Source organism: Oryctolagus cuniculus, chromosome 20 (genome assembly GCF_051225735.1).
Source record: "Oryctolagus cuniculus isolate XC-2025 breed Fujian yellow rabbit chromosome 20, ASM5122573v1, whole genome shotgun sequence".
NCBI classification, from domain to species: domain Eukaryota; kingdom Metazoa; phylum Chordata; class Mammalia; order Lagomorpha; family Leporidae; genus Oryctolagus; species Oryctolagus cuniculus.
The window spans coordinates 26,467,759-26,494,718 of NC_142886.1; the positions used below are offsets into that span (position 1 = coordinate 26,467,759).

At 57.9% G+C, this 26,960-nt stretch overlaps 1 protein-coding gene across 1 annotated transcript; it reads right to left on the reverse strand.

The window, feature by feature from the left end:
* Positions 1-1,110: 1,110 nt before the first annotated feature.
* TGFB3 (transforming growth factor beta 3) lies at positions 1,111-26,776 on the reverse strand. The gene is made up of 7 exons (XM_002719635.6): positions 24,958-26,776; positions 14,933-15,096; positions 14,527-14,656; positions 7,973-8,080; positions 6,165-6,336; positions 3,167-3,320; positions 1,111-2,272 (listed from the first exon to the last, which is right to left on the reverse strand). The coding sequence occupies exons 1-7, from the start codon at positions 25,445-25,447 to the stop codon at positions 2,114-2,116; spliced, it is 1,377 nt and encodes a 458-aa protein (XP_002719681.2). The 5' UTR covers positions 25,448-26,776; the 3' UTR covers positions 1,111-2,113.
* Between the last annotated feature and the right edge of the window lie 184 nt (positions 26,777-26,960).

Here is a 26,960-nt window from a genome sequence, read left to right on the forward strand (position 1 = left end):
AGCCTGGACCCTTCGCCTGCCCCAAAGACATCTCTCGAGCTGCGGGCTGAAGGGGTGCACGTCTGTTAAACAGTGAAGACTCTGACGCTGGGGACAGCAACAGCCTTCGCTGAAGTGCCCACGCACTCCCTGGGGTCTGATAGACCACAGCCCACCAGCCCGGATTGCAGGGCAGGGGCACAGCGACCAGAAAGACAGTGGCGGTAAACGAGGGCCACGGGGGATGAAGACCAGGAGAGGCCCTTAGCACCAGCTGGGCATGGACAGCGCAGGAAGAAAGTCTCGGAGACCAAACTCAAGAGCTGCATCTTGGAACAAGGCGCGTGCGCACACACACACACACACACACACCCCATGCACATCCCCCAGCCTGCAGTGCAGCTTCGGATGAACTTTTCTTCCCAGTGCCAAGGTGCTGTCACTGGAGGGGGGTGAGTTTCAGGAACCACTGGGTGGTCCCTCACGACGCAGGGCATGAATCCCGCATTGCTGTGGCATCAAGAGAGAACTCTGGGACTGCCCCCCCTCCCCCCTCATTCCCAGGTCTCTGACAAGAGGCCCGAGTCTGGAAAGGGACTTCCTGGCCAGCTGGTTGAGGCTTCACCTGGAAACAGGAGGAGTCTCTGATTCTCAGGCCTTCTGCCAGTTTCTCTGATTCTCAGCTGACCCGGGAAGGCGGAGACAGTTTCCAAAAAATGACGACACTGGCCATTTCTGTGGGACACATGCACCCCGCAGCTGCCCGGAGGTCACACGGTGGGCTTTCCTGCAGATCAGAGCCATGCCCTGTGTGTGTGTGTGTGTGTGTGTGTGTGTGTGTGAGGGGCCCCCGCGACAGGGCGGGCTCCCCCAGGTGCTGTGCATGCCGGGCGTCCGCACCAAGCAGGCAGGAGCCTCTGCCCCAGCCCCCAACCCCCAGCCCCCAGCTCCCGTCTCCCAGCCCCCGGCTCCCAGCCCCCAGCCCCCAGCTCCCGTCTCCCAGACCCCGGCTCCCAGACCCCAGCCCCCAGCCCCCGGCTCCCAGCTCCCAGGGATGGGTCAACGCCGCCGCCGCCGCCGCCGTGGAATGAAGGGAAGGGGCATTACCAAAGACATTGACTGAGCCAGACGTGGACCTTAGAAGAAGGCTTTTTACTGTTCTAGAAACAATCTTCCAGAAGATGAAATCATCCAAGCTTCCCCAAAAATATTTATACAAAGGTTTTGAGAGTAATATTTGTATTTGTCTTTATACCTCAGTCTATGCGTCTGGGCCCAAGTCACTGTGTGGCACACATGCAGCTGCCCCGACTGCCACTGGGCCGTAGCACCTGCTTCCAGGAACACCAAATGAACACAGGGTCTGGGGGGCTCGGGGCGGGAGGCCCTGGCGCCCCCGAATCCAGATACGTGCAGCCTGACCTGCAAGGTGTCCAGCCGAACGCCCCAAGCGGGATTCGGCCGCGGAAGGAGGTGGGAAGAGGGACCCACAGGGCAGACGGGAGGGGGCTGATGCCCACCCTTGGCTTCTGAGTGCAGCGTCTCCCTTGGGCCCGGTTGAGTGGCTGGCCCGGGAACTACATTACCTGGATTTGCTGATGGATGTAGAAAGGACAATTTGCAAAACAAAAGACCTGCCCTTACTCCCCAGTGGTAGGAGACACTCCTGGGTGACCTGTCTGAAGACAGCTGCTTGGCCTGTAGGACGCCACCCTGATTCCCTAGAGAGGATGTGGTCCCACAGGGAGCAAACCTGGCCTCCGGTCCCGAGTGTCTTCCAGACTGGCCCCAACCCGGCCGTTCTTGGCCCTGCCTCCACCCCACCGTAGCCCCAATCCCACTGCCATACGACAGGGCGACTTGCCATCCCTCTTCCTCCGTCCCCACCACCTCTGTCCGCATCACAGAAAAATCTGTGCCCTCGAGAGTCCGGCCTTCCCCTAACCAAACCCACACTTCCTTTAGCACAGCGATCCTCAGAGCCAGCAAGAAAGAGAAATGTTCCAGAAAGGAGACCCCCGGCTCAGCCGTCCGCCTGGAGCCGGAGGCCTCGGGCCAGGTCTGCAGCGTGTGTGTCCCCGAGCAGCGGGCAGTCGGGCAGCGGCACCTCGCTCTCCTCCGTCGCACGCGGGCCTCAGCTGCACTTGCAGGACTTCACCACCATGTTGGAGAGCTGCTCCACCTTGGGGGTCCTCCCGACGTAGTACAGGATGGTCAGGGGCTCCAAGTCCTGAGGGACGCAGCAGGGCGAGGCCGAGGCTTCCGGGTTCAGGGTGTTGTAGAGTCCCAGCACCTGCGGAGATGGGAGAGCCACGCCTCAGGCCTGCATCCCAGGGGCGCTCCGGGTTCGAGGGTGACTCCGGAGAGTGACGGCCGTGGCCTGGGATGCCACATGAGGGGAACTGTCGGGACGCAGTTTGGGTGAGTGACAAGTTGCTGTGCATCCGTGATGGCAGAAGACAAACCCTGTGTGCGTGTCTGGGGGCCCTCGGGGTACACATGTGACAGTCCCAGGGAGACCTTAAACTGACAGTGACCCTCTGGGCCGGCAAGAACTCCCTCCCTGCCGCCGATCACTTGGCCTGATGGTTCATTATTCTCACTATGTGCCGCCCCGGCCTTTTCTACGTGTCGGAGTGCAGGGCCCTAGACAGGATGTCGTGATAATGGGCTATGAGGACGCACGCTTCACAAGCCACTGTCCCAGGTCTGAGTCCCCTGGAGGGAAAGACAAGCTGGTTTCGGAGGTTGTGGACTCCACACGGTCTCACGTTGCCTTCCCAGTGTCTCCCGTGAGCTTCCTCGCGTGCCTCCTCCACTGCCTTTCAGGATAACCTCTCTGCACCCTGCGAGGCCGCGTTCTGTGACTCCCGGCCGAGACCTGCTTCCCCAGCACTCCTCACCAGCCAGGTACACACATCTCTGACATTTAACGTAGTGTGTGGCAGTTAATTTATTTCCAGTGCACAAAAGCTTTAGACAAAGTAAAAAAAAAAGGCTGGTTGAAACGGGGAGGAATGTGGCCGGTGGCACTGGGCCTGCACGCCGAGACCAGAACCTGTCCCGAGGGACCTTACGCTGCCCGGATCATCATCCACTCCCATGTTCCACGCTCCACTCACTCTTTCTAACAGATGGTCTGGTTGGCTCAGCCCCGGTGCCCCAGGTGGCGCGCGCCCGCCCGTACCGTGCTGTGGGTGGTGTCTGCACTGCGGAGGTATGGGCACGGGCCAGAGCAGAAGTTGGCGTAGTAGCCCTTGGGTTCGTGGACCCATTTCCAGCCCAGATCCTGGCGGAAGTCAATGTAGAGTGGACGCACACAGCAGTTCTCCTCCAAGTTGCTACAACCAAAAAACAGTGGTAGGAAATCAAGCTAAACGGAATCCGACAATGCAAGAAACACCACAAACACCCGCATGTTTTCCCTTGGCGTCTTCCCATGCTGTCATGGGAAATGGTTCAAGTCAATTGAAGGCCAAGTTCAAGCACATGGGGCTGAAGAAACCAGAGAGACATTTTCCTGGGTGAAAGACGAGGCCCCCAGGAGGACCCGCAGTTGAGACACCCCATGGGATGTCTGCACCCCATCATCAGACTGCCAGGATCAATCCCCACCTCTGCTCCCAATTCCAGCTTCCTGCTAATCAACCTCCTGGGAGACAGGAAATGGGAGACGGGAGGTAGTCTCTGCCTAACTACGTGAGCCACATGGGAGACCTGGATGGAGTTCCTGACTCCTGGCTTCAGCCTGGTCCAGCCCTGGCTGCTGAGGACATGTGGGGAGTGAACCAGTAGATGGGAGATTGTCCTTTCTCTCTCTCTCTCCCTCTCCCTCTCTCTCTCTCCCTACCTCTCCCTCTCTCTCTCTCCCTCTCTCTCTCTCCCTCTCTCTCTCTCTCTCCCACCCTCCCTTTCAAATAAAGTGAAAATGAAAATGAAACGCTGCATAAGGAAGAGTACAGAGGCAAAGGCGGTCCTGACTACTTTTACATCACAAATCAAAACAGACACAAAATGCTCCAGATGAAACCAAGCACGACAATGAACTGCCAACTCACTCCGCTGAGGTTGGTTTTCTTGTGAACTTCCCAGTGCATCCACACAGAAAATAAATGGCTTAGGCCAGACTGAAGCCAGGAGCCCAGAACTCCATCCAGATCTCCCATGTGGGTGGCAGGGGCCCAAGGACGTGGGCCATCCTCTGCTGCCTTCCCAAGCACATTAGCAGGGAGCTGGATCAGAAGCCGATGGCTGGGACTGAAACCAGTGCTCCAACAGGGGATGGTGGCGTCGCAGGTGCCAACACCACCATGTGGGTCCCAGTAGACGACTGCTCAGACTACACCCAGAGGCCACTGCACCAAACAAGGTCAGCCAAGCGTACTGAGCAGGCCCCTTCCCTTCTGTGGCCTGCAGAACTCCGCTGGCACACAGCCCTGATCTGCTGAACCTGGAACCTGCTACTTCCAAAGGCCGCTGCTGGCCCACACTGAGCCTCCTGGGAGTTCCAAGTGGGGAGCCACGGCAGGCCCTGCTGGCTGTCCAGTAAGCCTTCCGAACCCCCTCCTCCCTTGCAGCTCCCATCACGTGTTCCGGAACACCAGTTTCTCGGTTTCCTGACAGCCTTGCAGGTTGGAGTGGTCACTGACCCAGTAACACCCAGTCAGAGGTAAGAAGTATGCCAGGGGTGATGGTAAGTTCTGGTGAAGATACCAGATTATTAAAATACCAGAGAGGGGTCGGCCTTTGGTACAGCAGATAAGACGCAGCCTGCGATGCCTGCATCCCACACTGGAGTGCTTGGGTTCAAGTCCCAGCCTGGCTCCCCATTCCGGCACCTTGCAAGGGTGCATGCTGGGAGGCAGCAGGTGACGGTTCAAGTTCCTGGGTCCCTGCCACCCACATGGGAGACCTGGCGTGAGTTCCTGGCTCCGGGCTTCAGCCTGCCCAGCCTGAGCTGTTGCATGCATTTAGGGAGTAAACGAGCAGATTGGGAGAGTTTCCTGTCCCTTTGCTTTCAAATACATAATTAAAAAAATTTTAAAGAAATTTTAAAAAATATGACAGGTGGAAGAGGAGAGCTGCTGGCCCTCCCCCCACGTCTCCCCTTTCTCCCTGTCTTGAACGTGGATGAGATCCTGGAGCCCCGGCAATCACCTGTGGCCACAGGCAAGCGTGCAAAGCCAGCATCCCAGGCATGGCACACGAGAGAGCCGGAAAGCCTGGAGGAGCTGGGCAGCCGGCCCGGCCCTGCGCCCACAGCCACGGCCCTCTCAGGAACAAGAAATCCCCTAGGTTTAAGGCACTGTTGCTCAGAGCCTAGAGTACTCGTTCCTCACAGAGAGACACACACACGGAACCAACCCGCGAGCTGTTGGCGGCGTCCGCGCTGCCTCCCCCACACCTCGTTTCCCAGGCTCGGCATCAAGAGCACGGGATTCCCGTTCACGCCCCCAGCCCCGTGCGGCCAACCCGACCCCCTGTGTGCCTTCCTCTACCCAAGGTGCTTCCTTCTCCCAGATCCCTGCCTTCCCACAGCTCACTCATCCCAAGGGCTCTGCCCAAACCCACACCCTCCTGAAGACTCGCCCCAGACCGGGAACCAGTGGACCCCTCGCCCCCAGTTCTTGAAGCTCAGATCCGTCAGAGCCTCTCGCGACGGCACCGCTTTCTGCCTTTGTGTGGTCGGTGTGCCTGCTCGTGTCATCCCCTCCCTTATTAATGAGCAGGTGGGCTGGGAAAAGTTAAATAAGGGAAGAAGCTGTGGCTTCCCATCTCGCTATGACGGCCGTCCAGCTACTTCCGAATCACTGTGTCAGTCTCCCTGCTCAGCGGCCCCCTGCCAGTGCCCTGTCTCCCCTTTCCTAGTAGTGTCCGTGGGTCTTGCATAGGGCACCGAGCACTTCATTACTGGGAACTCCTGCACTGATCCCTCCCCACACACCCCGTCAGCACGAAGGGCCTGAAACAAGGGAGAGGCTCCCGCCAGGCGTCCCCAGCCCCAAGCCCCGCAGCCTTCCTCACTCACTCCTCCCAGGCGTCTGCAGGGTCAGACTGCAGGACTACGCTGGGGCTCCCGACATGCGCGCTCCAGCTAGAGATGCTTGTGGACATCAGCAGGCACCCCCCTGGCTCTGGGAGGAAGCACGCGGCGGGCGTCTGTTCCCGTGCGCGCCCAGGCTCACCGGAAGCAGTAATTGGTGTCCAGGGCCCGCTTCTTCCTCTGTGCGCCCTGGCCCGGGCTGCCGAGCCGGTGCGGTGGAATCATCATGAGGATGAGGTGAGGGTTGTGGTGATCCTTCTGCTTCTTGAGCCGCCCTAGATCGCCACGGCCGTGGTCGTCCTCGTTGTCCACGCCTGCAGGAGGGGCAGAAGGCGACAAGCTCCTGTGTAAGGAGAGCAGAGCCGGGGAGGGGGCTGCGTCCTAATCCCGGCCCATCCCTGCCCCGGAAGAGCGGCAGAAGGCACCGGGAGCTAGGGCGGCTCCACCCTGGCAGAGGGAGCAGGGCTGGGTGGGGGACCTGGCGGCACCAGAACTCAGCCTCATGGGGACGTCACTGTCAGGTGCCCACAGCAGGTGCCCTCCGGGTCCACGTTCAGAATTCTCAAAGAAGAAGAAGACAGCTCCACCTGAGCTGCTTCCCAGGAGTCTCCCTGGCTCCACGCTGCATCCCTGTCACGGGGGATGGGGGGGGGGGGATGGTCCCACGTCACACTGGGTGGCCGCTTTGCACACTAGGACTTAGCCTCTCGACGTGGGTTCTCTCTTAAAATCTGAGTTGGTCAAGGTCGCACAGAAGTCCTACTGATAATTTCAGGTGTCAAAGCCCTCCAGTCTGGGCGGGAGCCAAAGAAACAAGACTTTGTTCACTTTCGCATCGTATTTCTCATTTCAGAAGTATTTTCGCCGCAAGGACCAAGTGAGATGACAAAGCGTGTGATGGACTGCTTCGCAAACAACTTCCGGAAAGAGAACCTGAATCATCTGATCTGGTTTCGCTGGAGAGGGAAAAGCCCAGAAACTGATGTAGAGAGTCTCAATGAAAGGGAGACCGACCGTGTGCGAGGCAGCCGCCAGCTGTGGGCAGGGTCACCAGGTGCCTCGCTTACACAGGTACAGGGTGCCCGTGGGTCTCAGGACAGGGCCGCCAGTCTGCCAGATAAAGGGGAGACCTGCACCTCAAATTCTCCTTTCTGGAAATATTTATGAATAGAGTGTTCGTAGAAGTGGGACGGTTTCATCCTAACCTGGTCTACAGGTGAAAACTCTGATGTTCTTCTGAACACTAAGGGTCTGTGGTTAAGATGACAAATGCTTGGCTTCAAAAAAAAAAAAAAAAAAAAAAGGCTGTGACTTACAGCCCGTAGGCTTAGACCCCAGGCATCTTCAGTTACCCAGCATGGGACTTGGGGAAAGGAATTCCCTGAACCCCAGAGACTGTGAAGGCTTAAGTCCCTGGGAACATTGGCAAACCAGAAACAGCTCTCAATGACTTTGCCACCCCTGAACCCCACACCCAGATGACTCCCGGGGCAAGGACACCTGGAGAGCTCTGGCCAGCAGGGCCCCTGAAGTGCACTTCTGCACTGAGCATTCCTGGCGCCTGTTCTACGTTTGTTGCCTCGCTTAATTGCAAAACAACCCTGTGGATGAGGTCTTCTCAGGGCCACTTCACTGGGCTCAGGGGGCTGAACAGCTTGCCCACATGATGTCAGCACCGTCCTAGCACTATGTTGTCTTCAGGCATGACTCTGTCTCTCTCTCTCTCTGTCTCCCTCTCTCTCTGTCTCTCTCTCTCTGTCTCCCTCTCTCTCTCTCTCTCCATCTGTGAGCAGCAAGTCATGCTCATTGATCTGGAAGCAAAGCAGGACCCAAGTGCAAGCAGCCGGCCATTTCTGGGAGGGACGTGGGCTCCTTTGCCCGGGGTCTGGTCGGGATCTCCCGCCCCGTGCGCTCCCCCGCCCATCCTGCCACGCACATCCATTTTGTTACCTTTGAATTTTATTTCCATCACCTCGTGAATGTTTTCCAGGATGTCTCCGTTGGGCTGAAAGGTGTGGCACGGACAATGAATGCTGATCTCCAGACCCAAGTTGGACTCTGCAAAATAAGACCCAGAAATCAGTGAGAAAAGCACTCCCCGGGCCAGGGCAGCGTGCTCACCACGCTGGAGCGGGAGTCGTGGCCTCCGCTCCTGTGGCACTTGCAGAAACTGGGTCATGGTGAGGGTCACGGGACACTCTTCCAAAACGCAGAGTAGCCCTTCAGACCCATGTTGCCACGTTCCGTGGTCTTCTGCTACGTCAGGAACAGCCAGATGGGCGGGCAGGCATCTGGTGCAGCAGCTGAGATGCCACGTGGGACGCCCGCACCCCAGGGTGGAGCCCCCACGTTCAGGAGCTGGCTCTGCTCCTCATTCCAGCTAACACGCACCCTGGGGGGCAAGCGATGGCTCAAGCGCTTGTCTCTGCCACCCACACAGGAAACCTGGCCTGAGTTCCCAGCTTCTGGCTCCAGCCTGGCCCTGCCACAGCGCCGTGGGCATTCGGAGAGTGAACCAGCGGATGAGTGATCGTCTGTCTGTCTCTCTCCCCCATGCCCTGTGCCCTGCCTTTCAAAATAAATAAAGAAAAAAAAAAGCCACCCCCTCTCGAAGGATGTTATTAAGAGAAAATTGTTGCCTTCCTACTTCGGGCCGGAAGGATGAGGACACGAGAAAGAAAAACTGACAACATCTAAGTGTGTGCTGGGAGAGGAGACGGCTGAGCCAGGCTGCCGAGGAGGGGAGGAGGGGAAGAGGCTGAGGACGTGGGAGAGACGCGTTAAAGGGGTCAACGGCAGCGCGCATGGCCGGGCAGAGATAGGGATTCCCGGGCGCCCGGTGCCCGAGACGGGAGGCTGAGCAGCAGGACCGCGAGTCAGGGGCTGATGCTGGAGGCCAGGGGCAGGATGTGTGCGAGTGGAAGCTGCCGGCCCGTCCACCAGCGCCATGACTGCATAGACAGAAAGTGGATTCCAGAGGAGACGAGATGGAAATCGTGGTTACACTTGGCCTTGCTCCCCTACCCCCACACCCCTGGCAGGGCAGAGCACACAATGTGTTAAAATGACCTGGAGGTTTCTTGTCTGGGAAACCTTGTCCACCATGACAGAGAAGGCTGGGCAAGTGGATGACCTGCCAAGGACAACGTGGGACAACGTGGTAAAATCAGAGAACAGAGCAGAGGGCACAGCCCAGGAGCTCCGGGAGAATGAGCGCAGGGAGACTGGAGGCACCAGGGTCTGGCGTACTTGACAGCCTAGTGCAACAAGGTCCACTCTGGCCCTTTGTCCTGCCTGTGGTGGGACCGTGTGTTTTGGCAACCCAAGTCAAGGAAGCGGGAAAACTGGGCAAATGAGGTTGAGTGAAACAGAAGCAAAACAGGAAGACTTAAGAAGCACGTGGAAATTTGAAGTGAATCAGGTAGTTCAGCGTAGGGAGCATCGGGAGTGTCTGGTATCACATCAGCTCGGGTGGATAAGACTCAGTTATGGGAGCTCTCCTGACCCTGGGGCAGCAGCCACCTGTGGCTAGGTCCAGGCGCAGCCACAGGAGATGGACCCCCGGGCTCAGTGGCAGCAGCTCAGCAACCTCACTGATTTCTTACTCTCTCCGAGGCCACCCCAGGGTGTGAGCTTCTGGCCTGTCCAGGTCATCCTGAAACCTGGCATTCATCGAAGAAAACCCCAAAGGCCAACCCAGCTCAGCACCCTTCTCCTGCTGGGCAGAATGATACAGAAGCCCAGGGACTCTGGGCAGCATTGGCTTGGCCTGGACATCCCAGTTGTACTGGCTACCCACCAGCTCCCTTCTTCTGGCCCAAGCCAGGGCAGCCTCTGGGACACACTGACACCTGCAGAGCTTGGGGATCTGTGTCCCAGAAGGTAGAATCAGGGGTGAGAGGCAGATCAACACAGCGAGGCAGCCGAGTCCCAGCCAGAGAAGTGAACAGAGAGGGAGGCGTGAGGAGTGTCCTCCTGGTTCAAGGCTCTAGACGATGGAGCAGAAACAGGCTACCTAACAGTATGTAGCATACACCCCGTTCAAGATGGCGCAGGGAGGCTGGGGCAGACCTGGAATGGGCGAGTTCTGTGAGTCTGTGGGTTAGAAAGTCAAGGTGCAGACAGATACACTGGGGGGGGGGGGGGGTTAAGGTACCAGTGGTAAGCAGGAGATGACCCAGGTTGACCACAGGCTCTGTCTTTTTTTTTTTTTTTTTTTTTTTTTTGACAGGCAGAGTGGGCAGTGAGAGAGAGAGACAGAGAGAAAGGTCTTCCTTTGCTGTTGGTTCACCCTCCAATGGCTGCCGCGGCTGGCATGCTGCGGCCAGCGCACCGCGCTGATCCAATGGCAGGAGCCAGGTGCTTTTCCTGGTCTCCCATGGGGTGCAGGGCCCAAGCACTTGGACCATCCTCCACTACCTTCCCGGGCCACAGCAGAGAGCTGGCCTGGAAGAGGGGCAACCGGGACAGAATCCGGAGCCCCGACCGGGACTAGAACCCGGTATGCCAGCGCCACTAGGTGGAGGATTAGCCTAGTGAGCCGTGGCGCTGGCCCACAGGCTCTGTCACCAAGGCTCAAAGGTGATGACAACAGCCACCACTGATGCTGAGTGTTACGACACATTGAACAGTTCTCTAAGATTTTACAAGCATGAACTCATCTAATCTCAGGAAGAATCCTACAGAGTAAGAATTATTGTTGTCTCCCATTGTACAGATGAGAACACAGAGGTGTAGAGAAATTAAATGGCTTGCCCAAATGCATCCTACCAGGAGGCCATAGTGCCAGCATTCACACGTAGTCTGATGTCAGTTGCCACACTAACTGTCAGGGAAGGGAGGGACAAACAGGGGGCAGCAGAGACCACTGAGGAAGATGCCCACCGAGTCACGGAGATGCCAAAGAGTTGTGCTTTGTCATTGTCCCAGCTGTCCAGAGCCAGGATGCTGGGAGTGGTCCCTGGACAACCTGCTGTGGAGGCCAGCCTCTGTGCACAGAGGAGCTGCAGACTGGAGGAGCAGCAGCACGAGGGGCTCAGTGTTTGCTGAACGAATCCAAGACCACATCAGGAAGCGTTCCAGTCTGGAGTCCACCAGCCACCTGGTTTGGGACCACGAACCCTGACCAGCCCCAGAGCCCTGTGTAAGTAAAGGCCGACGTCGCGGTTCCGCTGTGGGAGGGGTGGGCAGTCTCTGCCTGAGTGGGCGCTGGAGGATCCCGGGAAGAACTACCCTCGGCATTGGCAGCGGTGGGGATGGTGGGCGGGGGACCCGTAGGTTTTATTATGAAATTATCTTGCTGATGTCTCGAGGAGGATGGAAGTCATTCTCGACACAAGCTTCTCATTGAGTTCTGCAGCTGTGAAGAGAAGGACTCCTTCAAGTGCCCAGGGCTTCAGAGAAATCCAGGTGGAGCTGATCAGAATCAGGGGCGCCAGGAGATGAGTTTCCCCGGCCCCTCCTCTCTGTAGCCATGCCGGGCTCTCGGCCGAGCGCCAGCTGAGTCAGAGTTCCCAACAGTGCTGCTGTCGGCCGGTCCACGTGGGTTCCCCTAAGCCTTGGCCTTCACGCCCAGGAGGAGGAGGGACAGGAGGCAGCTCCTGGCTACCCCCGGGGCTGGGGCAGGCTCTCCAGCCCACCGTCCGCCCAGCCAGACATCTAATAACGCCCCTTAGATGGCGACAGGCAACCTCTGATGCCTGCAGAGCCCAGCAAACCCAGCCACCGTAGGATGCTCAGTCGGAACATCCGGCCCCGATCTTGGGGAGCAACGAGGAACGGCAGGGACTGGTGACTCAAGAACGCACCCCTCCCATCTCCACGGGGCCCACCACTCGTCTCTGGGGAGTGATTCTTAGGAAATCTTCCAATTTTGCAAGCAAAGCCAGAAGTCCAGGTTTTATGTGAGATCCCCTGACAAAGAAAAACAACTGTTGACCACCAGCCCAGCAGAACAGTATGCAGGCCCAGCCGTTCCAGATCTCTGCCTTGGAGCCTTAACCCCCCAGCTTCCCAAAACACCGAGGACAAAGAGGGATGCACCTGCCTCAGTGACTCGGCATCAGTGCGCGCGTGGACTCTGGCTGGATCACAGCTGGTGATCCCGGAAAACCCTCCACAGAGGAAGAGAGGGGACAGACGGGGCCACCACACATGACGCCACCCGCTCAGCAGGCTGCCCAGGCAGTACCAGCCAGGCAGAAGGAGAGGGACAGGAGGGCAGGACCTGGTGTCAGGAGCCACGTTGGCTGGCAGCTGGCAGACTGAACTGCCAATCAGACGCAAGGCCTTGGGCAAGTCACTTCTGTGGGCTGCAGGTTCCTTATCTAACTTCACAGGCACATGCATTCCAAAACAAAACAGCCTTTAGAAACTAAGGAAGGAAGGAAGGGATGGGAGAGGAGAGGGGAGAGGAGGGGAGGAGGGAGAGGAGAGGGGAGAGGAGGGGAGGAGAGGGGGAGAGAGGGGTGGGAGAGGGGGAGAGGAGGGGAGGAGAGGGGAAGAGAGGGGAAGAGAGGGGAGGGGGAGGGGGAGAGGAGGGGAGGAGAGGGGAAGAGAGAGCAAGGGGAGAGGAGGGGAGGGGGAGAGGAGGGGAGGAGAGGGGAAGAGAGAGCAAGGGGAGAGGAGGGGAGGGGGAGAGGAGGGGAGGGGGAGAGGAGGGGAAGAGAGGGGAGGGGGAGAGGGGAGGGGAGGAGAGGGGAGGGGGAGAGGGGAGGAGAGGGGAGGAGAGGGGAGGGGGAGAGGGGAGGGGAGGAGAGGGGAGGGGGAGAGGGGAGGGGAGGAGAGGGGAGGGGGAGAGGGGAGGAGAGGGGAGGAGAGGGGAAGAGAGAGCAGGGGGGAGGGGAGGGGAGGAGAGGGGAAGAGAGAGCAGGGGGAGGGGAGGGGGGAAGAGGGAGGAGAGGGGAGAGGAGGGGAGCAGAGGGGGAGAGGAGGGGAGGAGAGGGGAAGAGAGGGGAGGGGGAGAGGGGGGAGGGGGAGAGGAGGGGAGGAGAGGGGAGGAGAGGGGAGGGAGAGAGGGGAGAGGAGGGGAAGAGAGGGGAGGGGAGGAGAGAGGAGGGAGAGAGGGGAGAGGAGGGGAGGAGAGGGGAGGGGGGGGAGGGGAGGAGAGAGAAAGATGGGGTCTGTGTTCTGGCGCATGCCGCCTGTGACAGCAGCATCCATATGGGTGCTGGTTGAAGTCCCAGCTCCTCTGCTTCCTATCCAGCTCCCTGCTAATGCACCTGGGAAGGCGGTGGAGGATGGCCCCAGCACTTGGGCCCCTGCCACACACACAGGAGATCTGGATGGAGTCCTAAACTTCTGGCCTCGGCCCTGGCCCAGGTCTGGCTGTTGTGGCCATTTGGAAAGTGAACCAGCAGATGGAGGACCTCTCTCTCTCTCTCTCTCTCTCTCTCTCTCTCTCTTGCTCAATCTCTTTGTCTCTGTCTTTCTGTAATTCTGCCTTTCAAATAAATAAATCAGTCTTTAAAAACAAAACACACTCTTGTAAAATACGTCAAAAGCCGTGACGTTTTCTCAGATGCACCCGATTCTTCCAGCAGCTCCGTAGGCACACGGGGGAGGCGCCAGCACCTAACTGTCCACCTGAGAGAGTGAGGCGTGCACAGAGTGAGCGGGTGAGAATCGGGCACACAGGAAGCGGGTTGCGCCTGTACCCGTTACACGCTCTGCCGGGCCTTTCCAGTGCAATCGCCCAGAACAGAAGCTTCTCAAGCTGCCTCTCCCCCCGCCACCTCCCCCCACCCCCCATCAGTGCTACCACTTGGCTGCTCGGTCTCAAGTTTTAGCAGTCATCCGGGACTCCTCTTACGTGTCCACAGCCCGCGCCTGCTCAGCCTGTCCCATCGGCCCTACCGCCAAAACACAGAACAAATCCAGACCGGGTCCACGCTGCCCACATCGGGCTGCTGCAGTGACCCCCCCAACTGGCTTTGCTGCTTCTTCCCTTGGCCTCAGAGCAACTCGAGGGTCTCTGAAAGATGTCCACCGAATTGCCTCCCGCGCACCCCAGCCCTGCCCTCGGCATCGCTGCAGCTGCTCCCCGTGCTCAGGACAAGTCCTGAAGCAAATGCCTCCGCCCCCCGAGCTCACCCCACCCCGGCCACAGCAGCCGGCTTGCAGCTGCTAAGGCAGATCAAGCTCGCCTCCACCTGGAGGCCTGACCTTCAAGGGCCGGCTCCTCTCATCACTCAGAGCTCAGCGCACAGAGACCCTGCCCGAGCTGCTGCCGGGGGCCCCACCTGTCAGGGTCACCTTGCCCCCTCCTTGTGCGCGGGGCTCTTCACTATCTGAGAGTCTTGTTCACTAGCTGTCTTTCCTTCCAGAACAAAGGCCCCCGTGTGGTCTGGCACCGCCCCTTGTCTTGCTCACTGCCCAATCCCCAGGTTGCATGGGATAAATGTTGGCTGAATGAATTGGAGCCAGGCTTGCAACCCCGATGTTTCACGAAGGTCCTGAGGAACCAGGGGTTCACGCTCCTCCTGGTGGTGGTGGGGGCAACCTACCTCTTCGCAGCAGCCACTCGCGCACGGTGTCCGTGACGTCAAAGGACAGCCACTCGGCGGTGCCCCGCGTGGGCAGATTCTTGCCGCCGATGTAGCGCTGCTTGGCGATGTGCTCATCCGGCCGGAGGATCTGCGGGGCAGAGGAAGGCGAGCACCTGAGGCCAGGACAGAGACCCCCAGGGCCGGGCTCCGTGGAGGAGGGCAGGCGGCCGAGCAACAGGAAGACAAAGCTGCTGCCGGCCGCGTCTTTCCAGCCCCTTAGCTAACTCTGAACCCGCTCAGAGACAGACACAGACACGGAGAAGCCAGGGTTCAAGCCCACGTCTGCTGAGCCCTGCTCCCAGGGCAGGCTTCCTATGGGAAAGAGCTGGCTTTCCCACCTGCACGGCTTCTGTGCCGGGTTTACCTGGAAGAGCTCAATCCTCTGCTCGTTGCGCTTGGAGCTGGGGTTGGGCACACGCAAGACCCGGAATTCTGCCCGGAACAGGTTGGTTCCGTTCTTCTCCACTGAGGACACGTTGAAGCGGAAAACCTTGGAGGTGATTCCTTTGGGACACACGGCCAGCTCGTCTAGGACAGAAGGCAGGGAGAGGGAAGACGTGCAGTGTGAGTGAGCCCCATAGGAACAGTGGGGTCACCCCGTGGCCATCGCCCCACCTGTGACCTCCCTAGAGGGTGGAGTGAGGAGGAAGGCTCTCGGTGGTTCTAGAATCACACACGGTCCAGAGCAAGGAGCAGGGAGGCCCCAGAGGCCCCGGCCCTGGCACTAGAGACTGGCCACTCGAATATTACTGCTTCCTGCTCCAACCACCTTGGCACCCCAACTCTGCTAAGCTCTCCAGCCAGTTTTTCCTACTGTTTTAGAAAATACAGATTCTCAGGGTCAGTGCTGTGGCGTAGCAGGTAAAGCCACTGCCTGCAGTGCCAGCATCCCATATGGCTGCCGGTTCGAGTCCTGGCTGCTCTACTTCTGATCCAGCTCTCTGCTATGGCCTGGGAAAGCAGTAGAGGATGGCCCAAGTGCTTGGGCCCCTGCACCCACGTGGGGCACCTGGAAGAAGCTCCTGGCTTCCGATCGGAGAAGCTCCAGCCTTTGCAGCCATTTGGGAAGTGAACAGCAGATGGAAGACTCTCTCTCTCTCCCTCTCTCTCTCTCTCTCTGCTTCCGCCTCTTTATAACTCTGCCTTCAAATAAATAAATAAATATTTTTAAAAAAAGAAAATACAGATTCTCAAAAGATGCGAGCGATTCTCGCTCCGAGTCTGCCCTCATAGTGAGAGAAGACGCTCAGCCGTTCATTTACCAGCTGTGTATGATGCCATACGTGCCGAGCGTTGTGCCAACACTGAGACGCACAAAGTGGACACGGCCTCTGCCTTCCAGGGGATGACAATCCGGAAGAGGCGACCCAAACGTGGGCCCAGATAGCAGGGCCAGGGAGGAGTGGCTTCAGGCAGTCGGAGGAGGGACACGGCAGGGAGCACTCTGCACACGGGGTGCAGCTGGTCTGGTCCCTGCAGGAGGGCAGGGGGGAGGCTGGGGAGGAGAGCGATTTCAGCAAAGGCTGGGCAGGGTGGAAAGGAAGCGAGGAAGGGGGAACGGCAGCAGCTGGCACCAGGTGAGGAAAGACTGGGGTCCACCTGTTGCTCTGAGGGCTGGGGTTTTATCCTGCAAACAGTAAGAAGCCAAGGAAGGTGTCTGAGCAAGGCAGTGCCTAAAACACCGCACCTGGAGCCTGGCACACATAGATGCTTCTTCAGCTCACACACGTCACTCCCCCTCGGCAGTGTGTGCCAGGCCAGGCTCTGTCACCCTGCTGGCCTCTCCCTCCCTGCCCACAAGACAGAGGGCAGCACGTGCCAGAGCCGGATAAGAGAGAAAGACCCCACCGTCTCTGCTTGGCTCCCGCACGTCTGACCGCTGCAAGGCCTGAGCAGAAGGTGAAATCCAAGCTCCTAGACCCAGATTCCACGCATAATGGATGTGGCTGGAATGAGCTCATAATCGCCCCGAGGGGTGGTGTGGGAAGGCGCGGGCGAGGCGGGGAGGATCAGACGCCTGGAAACAGGCAAATGCGCCACTGATCTTTAGGAAAGAACGGGTGCGTGCTCTGGAAATTGCCATCTGGTGGGCCCGACACAGGTTCTTAGAAAATTAATGGAACAGATGTTAGGAAAACAAATGTGCGAATGCCGGCTAATGAAGCCCTGATTAATTGGCCTTGAAAGAACAAGCACTGCCAGCTACTCCCCACGCCTTTCAGCTAAACCAGAGAAGACTCGGTGGACAGCAACCTCATGCCTCAGTTTACCTGACAGCGATCCTCGGGATATGGGAAAGCTACTTGGGACTGGTGGCCCTCTCAAGGGTCTTGACGGAGTTGTCATCAGTATGGCTTCAGTTATAACAGCACCTCCAGTGACTGGCTGCAAGGGGAATTACAGAGGAGTGCAGTGTGCACCCTACTGTAAAAAGCAGTAGGGGGGAACCTGCGTGGCCCAGCAGGTCACGCTGCCCCCTTTCTGTGCAGGTATTCCATATGGGCGCCGGTTCAAGTCCCGGCTGCTCCATTTCCCATCCAGCTTCCTGCTAAGGCACCTGCACAAGTACCTGCTCTCCTGGCCACTCACATGGGAACCTCGATGGCTCCTGGCTCCAACCTGGCCCAGAAGTGGCTGCTGCAGCCATCTGGGGAGTGAACCAGTGGATGAAAGATCTCTCTCTCTCTCTCTCTCACTCTGTCACTCTTTCAGATAAACAAATCTTTAAAATATAAAAATAAAAACGACGAGGGGCACAAGAAATGACACCTGCTGGTGAGAACAACGAAGGCCAAGTCAAGGCGGGGGGAAGCCAGCAGACGGGGAGAACCACGAGCTACAGGAAGCCCAGGGTCCTGGTGACCGTCCTGCCTCAGAATTTTCCAGTCCATCAGACGTGGATCCATGTCCCCAGGTGGAATCCTCTTGGTGAGGATGTGAAGGAAATTTCAAGATAGGGAGGGTGCTTTCCTGTCACCAAAAGCTCTGGATTCTAAGAGTTAGAAGGGACGCTGGGCGTCATCAAGTGCTGCCCTCTTTGGATGAAGGAAGCCAAGTCCGAAGGGTCCTGGCCGGAGCCACACGTGGGTCAACACTGGCAAAGCGGCGCCAGCAGGCGGGGCTCGCACACAATCCTTCGTGCTGCGAACAGCACTGCCTGGCAGATACGGAGTAACAGTGACGTTTTAAATACGAGGTTAGCAGTGGGCACTGAGCCTCGCAGTTAACATGCACACTGCTGCACCTGAGTTCAATTCCTGGCTCTGGCTCTGGGCTCCAGCTTCCCATCAGTGCAGACCCTGGGAGGCTGCACTGTAGAACATCCGGAGATTTTTTTTTTTTTTTTGACAGGCAGAGTGGACAGTGAGACAGAGAGGGACAGAGAGAAAGGTCTTCCTTTGCCGTTGGTTCACCCTCCAATGGCCGCCACGGCCAGCGCACCGCGCTGATCTGAAGGCAGGAGCCAGGTGCTTCTCCTGGTCTCCCATGGGGTGCAGGGCCCAAGCACTTGGGCCATCCTCCACTGCACTCCCGGGCCACAGCAGAGAGCTGGCCTGGAAGAGGGGCAACAAGGGACAGAATCCAGCGCCCCTACCAGGACTAGAACCCGGGGTGTCCGCGCCGCAGGTGGAGGATTAGCCTAGTGAGCCGCGGCGCCGGCCCCATCTGGAAATCTTTTAAAAATGCTGTGGACCCCCCAAGTCCAACACAGTCAGCATCACCGGGGAGGGTGTCGAGACATCGTCTGTCTTTAAAGCTCTCCAGTGATTCGAGTTCCAGGCAAAGGAGAGAAGCACACACACGGTGTGTGCAGATCTTTCTGGAAGCCGGCAGTTTGAGTGATGTCTCCAGGAACTGGGATCCACACAGGAGACATGGGTAGCATTCCTGGTTCCCGGCCTCGACTCCTGTCCAGCCCCCGCTGTGGCAGGAATTTGGGGAGTGAACCAGCAGATGGGAGCTCTCTCTGCTTCTCAAATAAATCAACTAATTTAAAATAAATAAATACAAAGAGTCTTCAAAAAAAGTGCATGGAAATGCATATTATGAAAACAACTATGCATTTTTAATTAAATTTCTAATTTTTTGCACCAAAATAAATTGATATTTTAATTCAGTTTCCATGAACATTCTGAAGTGCCACTTTGTGGGATGGATTCGTGTGTAAATAAGTAAACAAAATACGATAGCTACAATAGCATCCTGCACATTTTATAGAGCTGTTATCAACCCACCTGATTCTCTAACAGCCATCAAAGTGAATGAGAATACATAAAAATTGTCATTCTACAGGGAACAAAACTGTCAGGAAAGTTAAATGACCTTGGGGTCAATCAGTAGGTGGCAGAGGTGGGATTTTTTTTTTTTCAAGATTTATTTATTTACTTCAAAGAGTTACACACACACACACATACACAGAGAGAGAGAGAGAGAGAAAGAGAGAGAGGTCTTCCATTCACTGGTTCACTCCCCAGATGGCCACAACAGCCACAGCTGCACCGATCCAAAGCCAGGAGCCAGGAGCTTCTTCCAGGTCTCCCACATCGGTGCAGGGGCCCAAGGACTTGGGCCATCCTCTACTGCTTTCCCAGGCCATAGCAGAGAGCTGGATCGGAAGTGGAGCAGCCGGGACTTGAATGGGATGCCGGCACTGCAGGCCAGGGCGTTAACCCGCTGCACCACAGTGCTGGCCCCAGAGGTAGGATTTGAACCTAGGTCATCTGACCACACCTCATTTATGAAAGAGTGACGATAGCTTCATCAACACAATGAGACAGGAGTCCGTGAGGACACAGAGTGCCATTCTGTGCTTCAGGTAATTGTCAGCTCCCAGGCCACCATGCTTCCGCTCGACACTAGCAATACGGAGAGCTGGGTGAGGGAGTCCACCTTTCTCAGTTAAATTAGGACCAACTTTTTGCCCATTTCACAGAGAAATATATGTTGATGGATGCCACTTTCTACATTTGGCTTTAGGGTGCAAAGGGAGAATATTTGTGCAGAGAGTTCATGGGAAAAGAGGGTCGCCATGTCTAGTCCTTGACTGCCTCCTGAAGCGTCTGCAGACAGCTGGGCTGCTGGGTGTGCCTCCGCCCATGCTCATCACTTCTGCTGGCTTCCAGGAAGGTCTGCACACCCCCACGTGTGTACTTCTCCCCTGCCTGGATGCTCGAATCACCTGGAAAGCTTTAAAGACAGACGATGCCTGGATGCGGACTGTGTTGGAGTTGGGGGGTCCACGGCATTCTTTAAAGATCTCCAGATGTTCTAAAGTGCAGCCAGGGGGTGAGAACCACGGCTTACAGTATTCTACAAAGGGGTACCGTGGCTTCCAGATGTTCTGGACGTTTGAGGAACCACTGCTTTCCTGGCTTACATGGATTGACATTTAAATGAGCTAGGTGTATTGTTTGGCCAATGCATCATGTTTAGAAATTGCGAATGAGAAACTCAGAAATGTTTTAAGGCCACACTAATGACTGGGAGATTTCAAAGAAAGATTTAGATTTTCAGCTCTTATGCGAAATGCTTAGCTCTAGTCAAGCTAGGCCCACATTATTATTTTTATTTTTTGTTAAAGATTTATTTATTTACAAGGAAGAGAAACAGAGAGAGAAGGAGAGAACACACACACACACACACACACACACAGATCTTTGATCTGCTGGTTCATCCCCCAGATGACTGTAATGGCTGGGGCTGGGCCAGGCCAAAGCCAGGAGCCTGCAACTCTGGCCATCTTCTGCTTCTTTCCCAGGTAGACTAACAGAAGCTGGATCAGAGCAGCCGGGGGTGTAACAGGTGCTCCAGTCTGGGATGCCAGCACTGCAGGCAGTGGCTTCACCCTCTGCACCACAGTGTGCAGAAGGGACTCAAATTCTTCAATGCAAAAATCCCCAGGAGCTGAGCAGTGGCTGCCGAATCAACAGGGCTTGTGGGCTTTAGGTCCCCTCCGGCCCCCTGTCACCTGGCCCCTCCTTTGGCTAGGACCCTGAGGCACTTGTGTTTGCAACTCCTCTAAGGAAAGTTTTCCTTCTGCCACTCTTAAGCTTCAAGGTGCATAAGAAAACATAAGGGGCTTGTTGAAAAGAGACAGCAGGGTGGGCCTCTGGCCTCATGGCTGAGACACTGGTTAGAATGCCCATTACTGTATTGGAGAGTGTGGGTTCCCTGCCCAACTCCAACTTCCTGTTAATGTGCACCCTGGGAGGCAGCAGGTGACAGCTCAAGTCATTGAGTCCCTGCCACCCACGTGGGAGACTGGGACTGAGCCCCGGGCTCCTGGCTTCACTGTGGTCCAGCCCCACCCACCGTAGGCATTTAGAGAGCTGTCTATGTCGCTCCCCCTCTTCGTGGAGGAGCGACACTAAACCCTGCCTAGGCTTCATATCCGAGTCACGGCACCATTATGTCGCTCCCCGTCTTCGTGGAGGAACGACACAGGACCCTGCGCTGTTCTTTTGTCTGCTCGGCCCTCCCCGGGTTTGCTGCTGGTTCTTCCCGGGTTGGCTGCCGACCCTTCCACCTCCGTGGAAGGGCGGTTCCCCCTGCCACATTCCCCACTTCCGCGGGGGAGCGGCACACCGCCGGCCGGCTCTCTCGGGGGCTGCACAGGTGTTCCTTCAGATAGATGTTCCCCTTAGATGTTCCTGGTGCATGTTGTCTCTCTCCTCCTTTATAGTCCTCTTCCACCAATCCCAACTCTGCTACCCACACGCCGAGTACGCTGCTCTCCTCCAATCAGGAGCAGGTCCCACAGTCTATTGGTTGAACTGGAGGCAGCTGTGTAGAAGCTGTTTCTCCCTTCTCAGCGCCATATTGTGGGAGAGCAGATGCATAGAATAAGTCCTAATTCCAGTAACTTAGTCTAGTCCGGGTTGCTCCCCACAGTCTATCTCAAATAAAATAGATAAATTTTAAAATTGCATTTTATCCCTAACCGCCACCCCCTGAGATCCTGATTCCATAAGGCTGGGGCGGGACCTGGAGATCCCCTCACCTCGGGACCACCTTCAGAGAAGCCCCTTCTGCTGAGTGGAGATCACTGCCCCGGTGGGTACAGGCGTTCTCGCCATATGAAAATGTCTTTTAATTTTCAGAATGGATAAAACCTACCCAGGGCAGCCCGAGGAGCAAGGCGGCAACACAGAATCTTCTCTCCGCTCGGGAGCTCGGGGTTTTCTGGTTGTCATTGCCTTGTCCCTGGAGGACACCAAGAGCCGGTGTCCCCAGACACAGGACAGAGCACCTGGGCCAGCGCTATCTTGAAGGGTGGCCCAGGGACTGCACCAGCTGTGTCCTTCCTCACCACATGGGTGAAAGTCTCTAGTCACATCCTGCAGCAAAACCCTAGAGAATTAAGACAGGCATCACAGAGCCTCACCCCGACTCCCCAGAGGGGTCCTTGTCAACTCTCCACAGCTGTGACTGTAAATTTCTTTCAACTGAAAGGGAGTCCGGGGCGAGTCCGGGGATCATCTCTGACTTTTACAGATGGGGAAACTGAGGCCCGGGGAGGGGGGTCGGTGGTGGGTGACTTCTGCAAAGCTGTGCTTGCTTCAGCCACCCGAGACTCTTCATTAAAGAAAGAAACTCTTGCACTGAAGGTGAGATAACATTGGTGGCAGTGTAACTCTCCCGGGCACAACACCAGGCAGAGATAAGAAAGAACGAATCCAGTTATCCATCCCTGGGTCATCCGTCACCTGTGTTAGCAAGGTAGTAGCTCCAGTCCCCTCCGCTCACTCCAACAGGGGACTCGCTTTTGTTGTAAATCACGTTCTGCTGGAGCCTCAGGTTCACAGACAGGACTTTAAACGTGCACCTGACATCTAGCCATGGGTGCTAACGGCATGTGTGCTGCACAATCCATGTCTCCGCTGTGGTCCCTGCTCCTTAGCTGACCCAGGCCTCAGCTTCCTCACTGGTAACATAAAGAGGCAAAGGTGTCTCCCTGACAGGGCAGAGCCACAGGGTGAGCCCTCCTCTGCTCTTGCCTTGGTGTCTTCTCTCCTGCACCCTGGAAACGATTCTCTTTCTTCTCCAGGAACCCCTGTCTCCTTGCCCAGCTCCTACTGTCACTTCCCTCCAAGTGCCCAGCTATTGGGTAAGGAGGTAGCTGGGAGAGACAAAACATGGAAGAGAACATCGTCTTATTACCTGGCCCCCTCCTCGCCGCCACCATGCAGAAACCCTGGCATTGCGACTCTGCTCCCACCACAGACGGCCCGCCACCCCAAGTCAGGACAGGCTCCCCTCTGCCCCAGTCTCCAATGACACTCCCCACTCCCGTGCAGCACCTGTCGGGCATGTGCATCTGCCCGCTACCTGCTTTGTAATTACTGCGCCTGTGTGGCTGCCGCTCCAGGGCGGGCTCAGCACCTGACCAGCTGCAGGGTGGGCCCAGGTCTGCATCCGCTCTGCCTCCGTGTCACCTCCTGCAGCTGCAGAAGAGTCGGGTCTGCTTCCTGACCGCACCGTTCTAGTTTCCGCTGCATCACCTGTGTCCCACTGCGCACAAACAGCATCCCGCTAGCTCTGCAGCCCCGTAGCCACCCCCGTCTCCTGCAGTTGAAGGAGCTGGTGCTACAGCTTGAAGACTGCCCAGCATCTGTGGGGTCCGGCCCTGGCTCTCCCCAAGGCCGTCCACTATTTGTGTCCTACGTCTCTGCACAAAAATCAACGACCACTTGTCCTTGCCCGGCCTTCCATCCAGCTAGCTCATTCATTCTCAGTTCAGGATTCCAGGCTGGGTGGAGCCTGGTGACTCAGAACCCCTCCCCCACTTTGGACTCCTCCTCCTGACCTGGACCATTAAGGTCTGAGTCCTGCCCTCTGGCCCTGGACTCTCCTCCAACATCAGATTCCCACCCTTCTCTTATGTTTGTGGCCTTGGTGGGCGCCCAGGGACCTGGAGGCTCAGCCATCCAGCTGCTGCGGGTCCCTGGCAGACCCTGAGCCAGCCCCACCCAGAGAGGCCTGGCCAGAGAACCCCAGCTCTGCCTCGGCCCCCGGCCTCCGCCCCACACGGTAGCCACTTCCTAAGGAAGGGCGCCCCAGGCAGCCCCAGGAACCCCTCGCCAGTAACCACAAGCTCCTCCACCTGGCACGGGCTGGCTCCCAGTGGGGCCTTCTGCACCTCCTGCAGCCAGAGCTGGTGCACGTGTCAGTCCCCTCGCCTGTTCCTTTTCTCTAGCCAAGCTTCTTCCCACCCTTTCTGTGCACCCCCCACCCACCATCCCACTGCCGCCCCCAGTGCGTGCACGGCGCACCTCCCAGGTGGGCCTGGGCTAGGTCGGCAGGGCGGCGAGGACACCTGCTGGTAGGAAAAGCAAACAGAGCTGCGCCGGAGCCTCTGGCCCATGAGCGGCTCACATTCCTCTTCTCCTGGGCTGTCAGTTTCTTAACATCTGCCAAATTTCTCTCTGTTGTATTGAGGTTTTTTAAATCCCCGTTCAGTAAACACACATGACTTCCACACGTGTACAAACACACACAGGCGTCTCGGCCCGCAGCTCCCAGCTCCTGCGCGCAGACGGCAGGCTCCTGGGAAGACAGGCTCCCGGACACACGGCCCCGCGGCCACCCCCTCCCCCCAACCCGCTCTCTCGCCGGACCACCCGCCCGTGACACGCAGACACAGAGGGCCACCCGTCCTCCCCTACACACCCAGAGCTCCAACCCTGCTCTCATGTGTTCCCCCGGTCCCAGGAAGGTGCCCGTTTTGAGCAATCCATCCACTGTCCCACCCGAGACGACGCATTGCCCTCAAGTCCACGGACATGTGAACACATGTGCACTCCCTCCCCCTACACACGTGGGCTCACGTGGGTCATGTGTGTGGTGCAGACAGAAGGGCCCAGGCTCTCTCGCCTGGGCTCCCGGGCGCTTCCCATACATTGATCTGGGGGCAGGTACTGTTCTTCCCAGAAACTGGGACAGCTGACAGGGAGACGTGTCACCGCGAGCTGTGAGAAGCAGGGACAGGATCCGAGTCTCCAGACTCGTGGAGCTGTCAGGGCTCGAGGGAGAGAGCCAGCCGCCCCCCACCCCACCCCGGTATGGCACCCATATGTTTACAGTTCCCCGTAGGATCGCATGTGCGAGAACACATATGCTTCTCCAGGCAGCCCTGTGCAACTCCGACTTAAAATCCGCCAAGGATGTGATGTGAGTCCGGCAAGCTGCCGGCCTCCCGGAGGCGCCCCGGCTCTCACCAGAAGGGCTCTGTCTCCCACCCCACCCACCCACTACCGGGCCCCCTCGGCACATCGCATGTCTTGAGCCCGGGTGCTCCGCGGTGTGGCCGCTGCCGGGCCCCCTCTGCCCAGCGCCCTGCTCCGGTGGAGACCCTCCAGGGCGGTGACCCTGGTGAGGACCGGGACTTACTGTGCTCCGCCAGTCCCTGGATCATGTCGAATTTATGGATCTCTTTGGCATAGTATTCCGACTCGGTGTTTTCCTGAGTGCAGCCTTCCTCCCTCTCTGCCTGCAGCTCCTCCAGCAGCTCCCGAGTGCTGTTATAAAGGGCCAGGACCTGGTAGGGGACGTGGGTCATCACCGACGGCTCAGGGGGGCTGGTGAGCCTGAGCTTGCTCAAGATCTGTCCCCTAATGGCTTCCACTCTCTTCTTTTTGATGTGGCCGAAGTCCAAGGTGGTGCAAGTGGACAGAGAGAGGCTGACCGTGGCAAAGTTCAGCAGGGCCAGGACCACCAGAGCCCTTTGCAAGTGCATCTTCATGGGGCGAGCCGGGGAGAGAGGCCAGGGGGGGCGGCGCGGCCTGGAGAGGAGGAGACCCCGGCAGACGTGCAGAAGGAGGGAGGGAAACCAGGCGGCCTCCCCAGATCCCAAAGACTGAGGCTTGGCAAGAAGGTGCATGAACTCACTGCACTGCGCGAGCTGCAGACTTCCAGGAAGCGCTGGCAGCCCCGAGGCCGGCGGAGCGGACTGTGTGCCTCGGTGCGCCGCGATTCTCGCCCATGTGTCTAAACAGGTTCTGCTGGGCACGCGGAGGGCTGGGAGGGGTGGCGAGGCAGCTGGGAGTGGGAAGCGAGCTGGAGTTTTTCCTTAGGTAAAAATAAATAGAGCGGATATCTGATATTGCCAAACGCCACTTGGCGATGGGGAGAAAGCGGGTATTTTAAAGAGGGCACGGAAGGACCGTGGCCGGGTCCCAAAAATCAAAACCCTCGCCTTGCCCTGAAGGAGAAGAGGGAGGGAGAACAGGAACAAAAAAAAAGGAGGGGGGGAGGGATAATATTAAAGAAAAAGAAAAACAGAAAAGTCAGATCACCAGTGAGTAGGTGGGGATGGGCAGGGCTGGGCAGCTGCTGGGCCGGCTAAAGGTGGGGGCAACACGGGGCACCCTCGTCCCCCAGGCACTCCATCCATGCTTGCCCTTCCGTCTACACTCGCTGGGGGCTTTCTAAACCACTCTGCTCTCGCTGCCTGGTGTCCTCTTCATTGGCTGAGACGCGGGGAGTCCCGTGCAACTGGCAGCCCCAAGAGCCCCCTCGGCCGCCCACGGTCACCAGCACCTCTGCGTGTCTTCTCCCTCCGCCATGGCTTCTGTCCCTGGCTCCTCTTTAAAAAAAATAAAAATGAAAAATAAAAGGAAAGAAAACAGAAGGCAGCTCACTGCAGGGCTGCTCCGGCAGGCTTCTCCCGCACGCTTCTTCCCCTGTCTCTCGCCTCTCTCGCTCTTTGCCTTGGACTTGGCTCTGCGTCTCTCTCTGTCTCACACACACACATGCACACACACTGCTTTCTCTATTTCTCTCTGCTGAAATTTTATACCTCCCTCCCATGACGTCTCCCGCCCCGGGTGGGGGAGGGAGGCAGGGCCCGGCCTCCTTCGCCGCTGCACGATTGTAATGTTTTAAACAGGCACGGGAAAAGCCGAGCCCATTTGAAAAACACGCTGCGTCCGACGTGGTCACTGAACTTTTTTTCCCCTCTTGGAGTCACTCCTGCTACACGTTGGCTGTTTTTCTGGAAAGTTACTCCGAGCAGCCCCCTCCCTGGCGGCTCCCCCCGGCCCCTGCGCCCTCTGGCCAGCTGTCGGCCCGCGCACTCCGCGCCCCTCGCCTCCGCCCCTCCGGGCCCCCGGCCGTCCCTCGGGCAGCGTCCCGGGCGGCGGCCAGCCTGGCCCCCCGCTCCTCACGGGGCAAACCCGCCGTCGGCGGCCGCGCGAGCCTGCAGAAGCTCTAGGGGCGCCGGAAAAAAAAATGGTGGCGCGTTCCGGAAGGCCGAGGGTGCCCTCTGGCGAGGCCCGGCCGCCAGTGACGGAGACGCGGAGGCCGGGAGGGCCGCGGGGCGGGAGAGGGGGCTGCGGGCGCGGGGGGACCCCCGTGCGTGCGGGCGCGGCCGTCTCGGCCTCCCTTCCCCGCCG

Excerpts from the sequence above, each read along its gene's own strand:
- TGFB3 (XM_002719635.6), bottom strand. The coding sequence starts at position 25,447 with ATGCACCTTCTTGCCAAGCCTCAGTCTTTGGGATCTGGGGAGGCCGCC. Across the intron at positions 15,097-24,957 it reads CCAGGGACTGGCGGAGCACA|ACGAGCTGGCCGTGTGTCCC; the intron begins GTAAGTCCCGGT and ends CTTCTGTCCTAG. Across the intron at positions 6,337-7,972 it reads GATGGAAATAAAATTCAAAG|GCGTGGACAACGAGGACGAC; the intron begins GTAACAAAATGG and ends CCCCTCCTGCAG.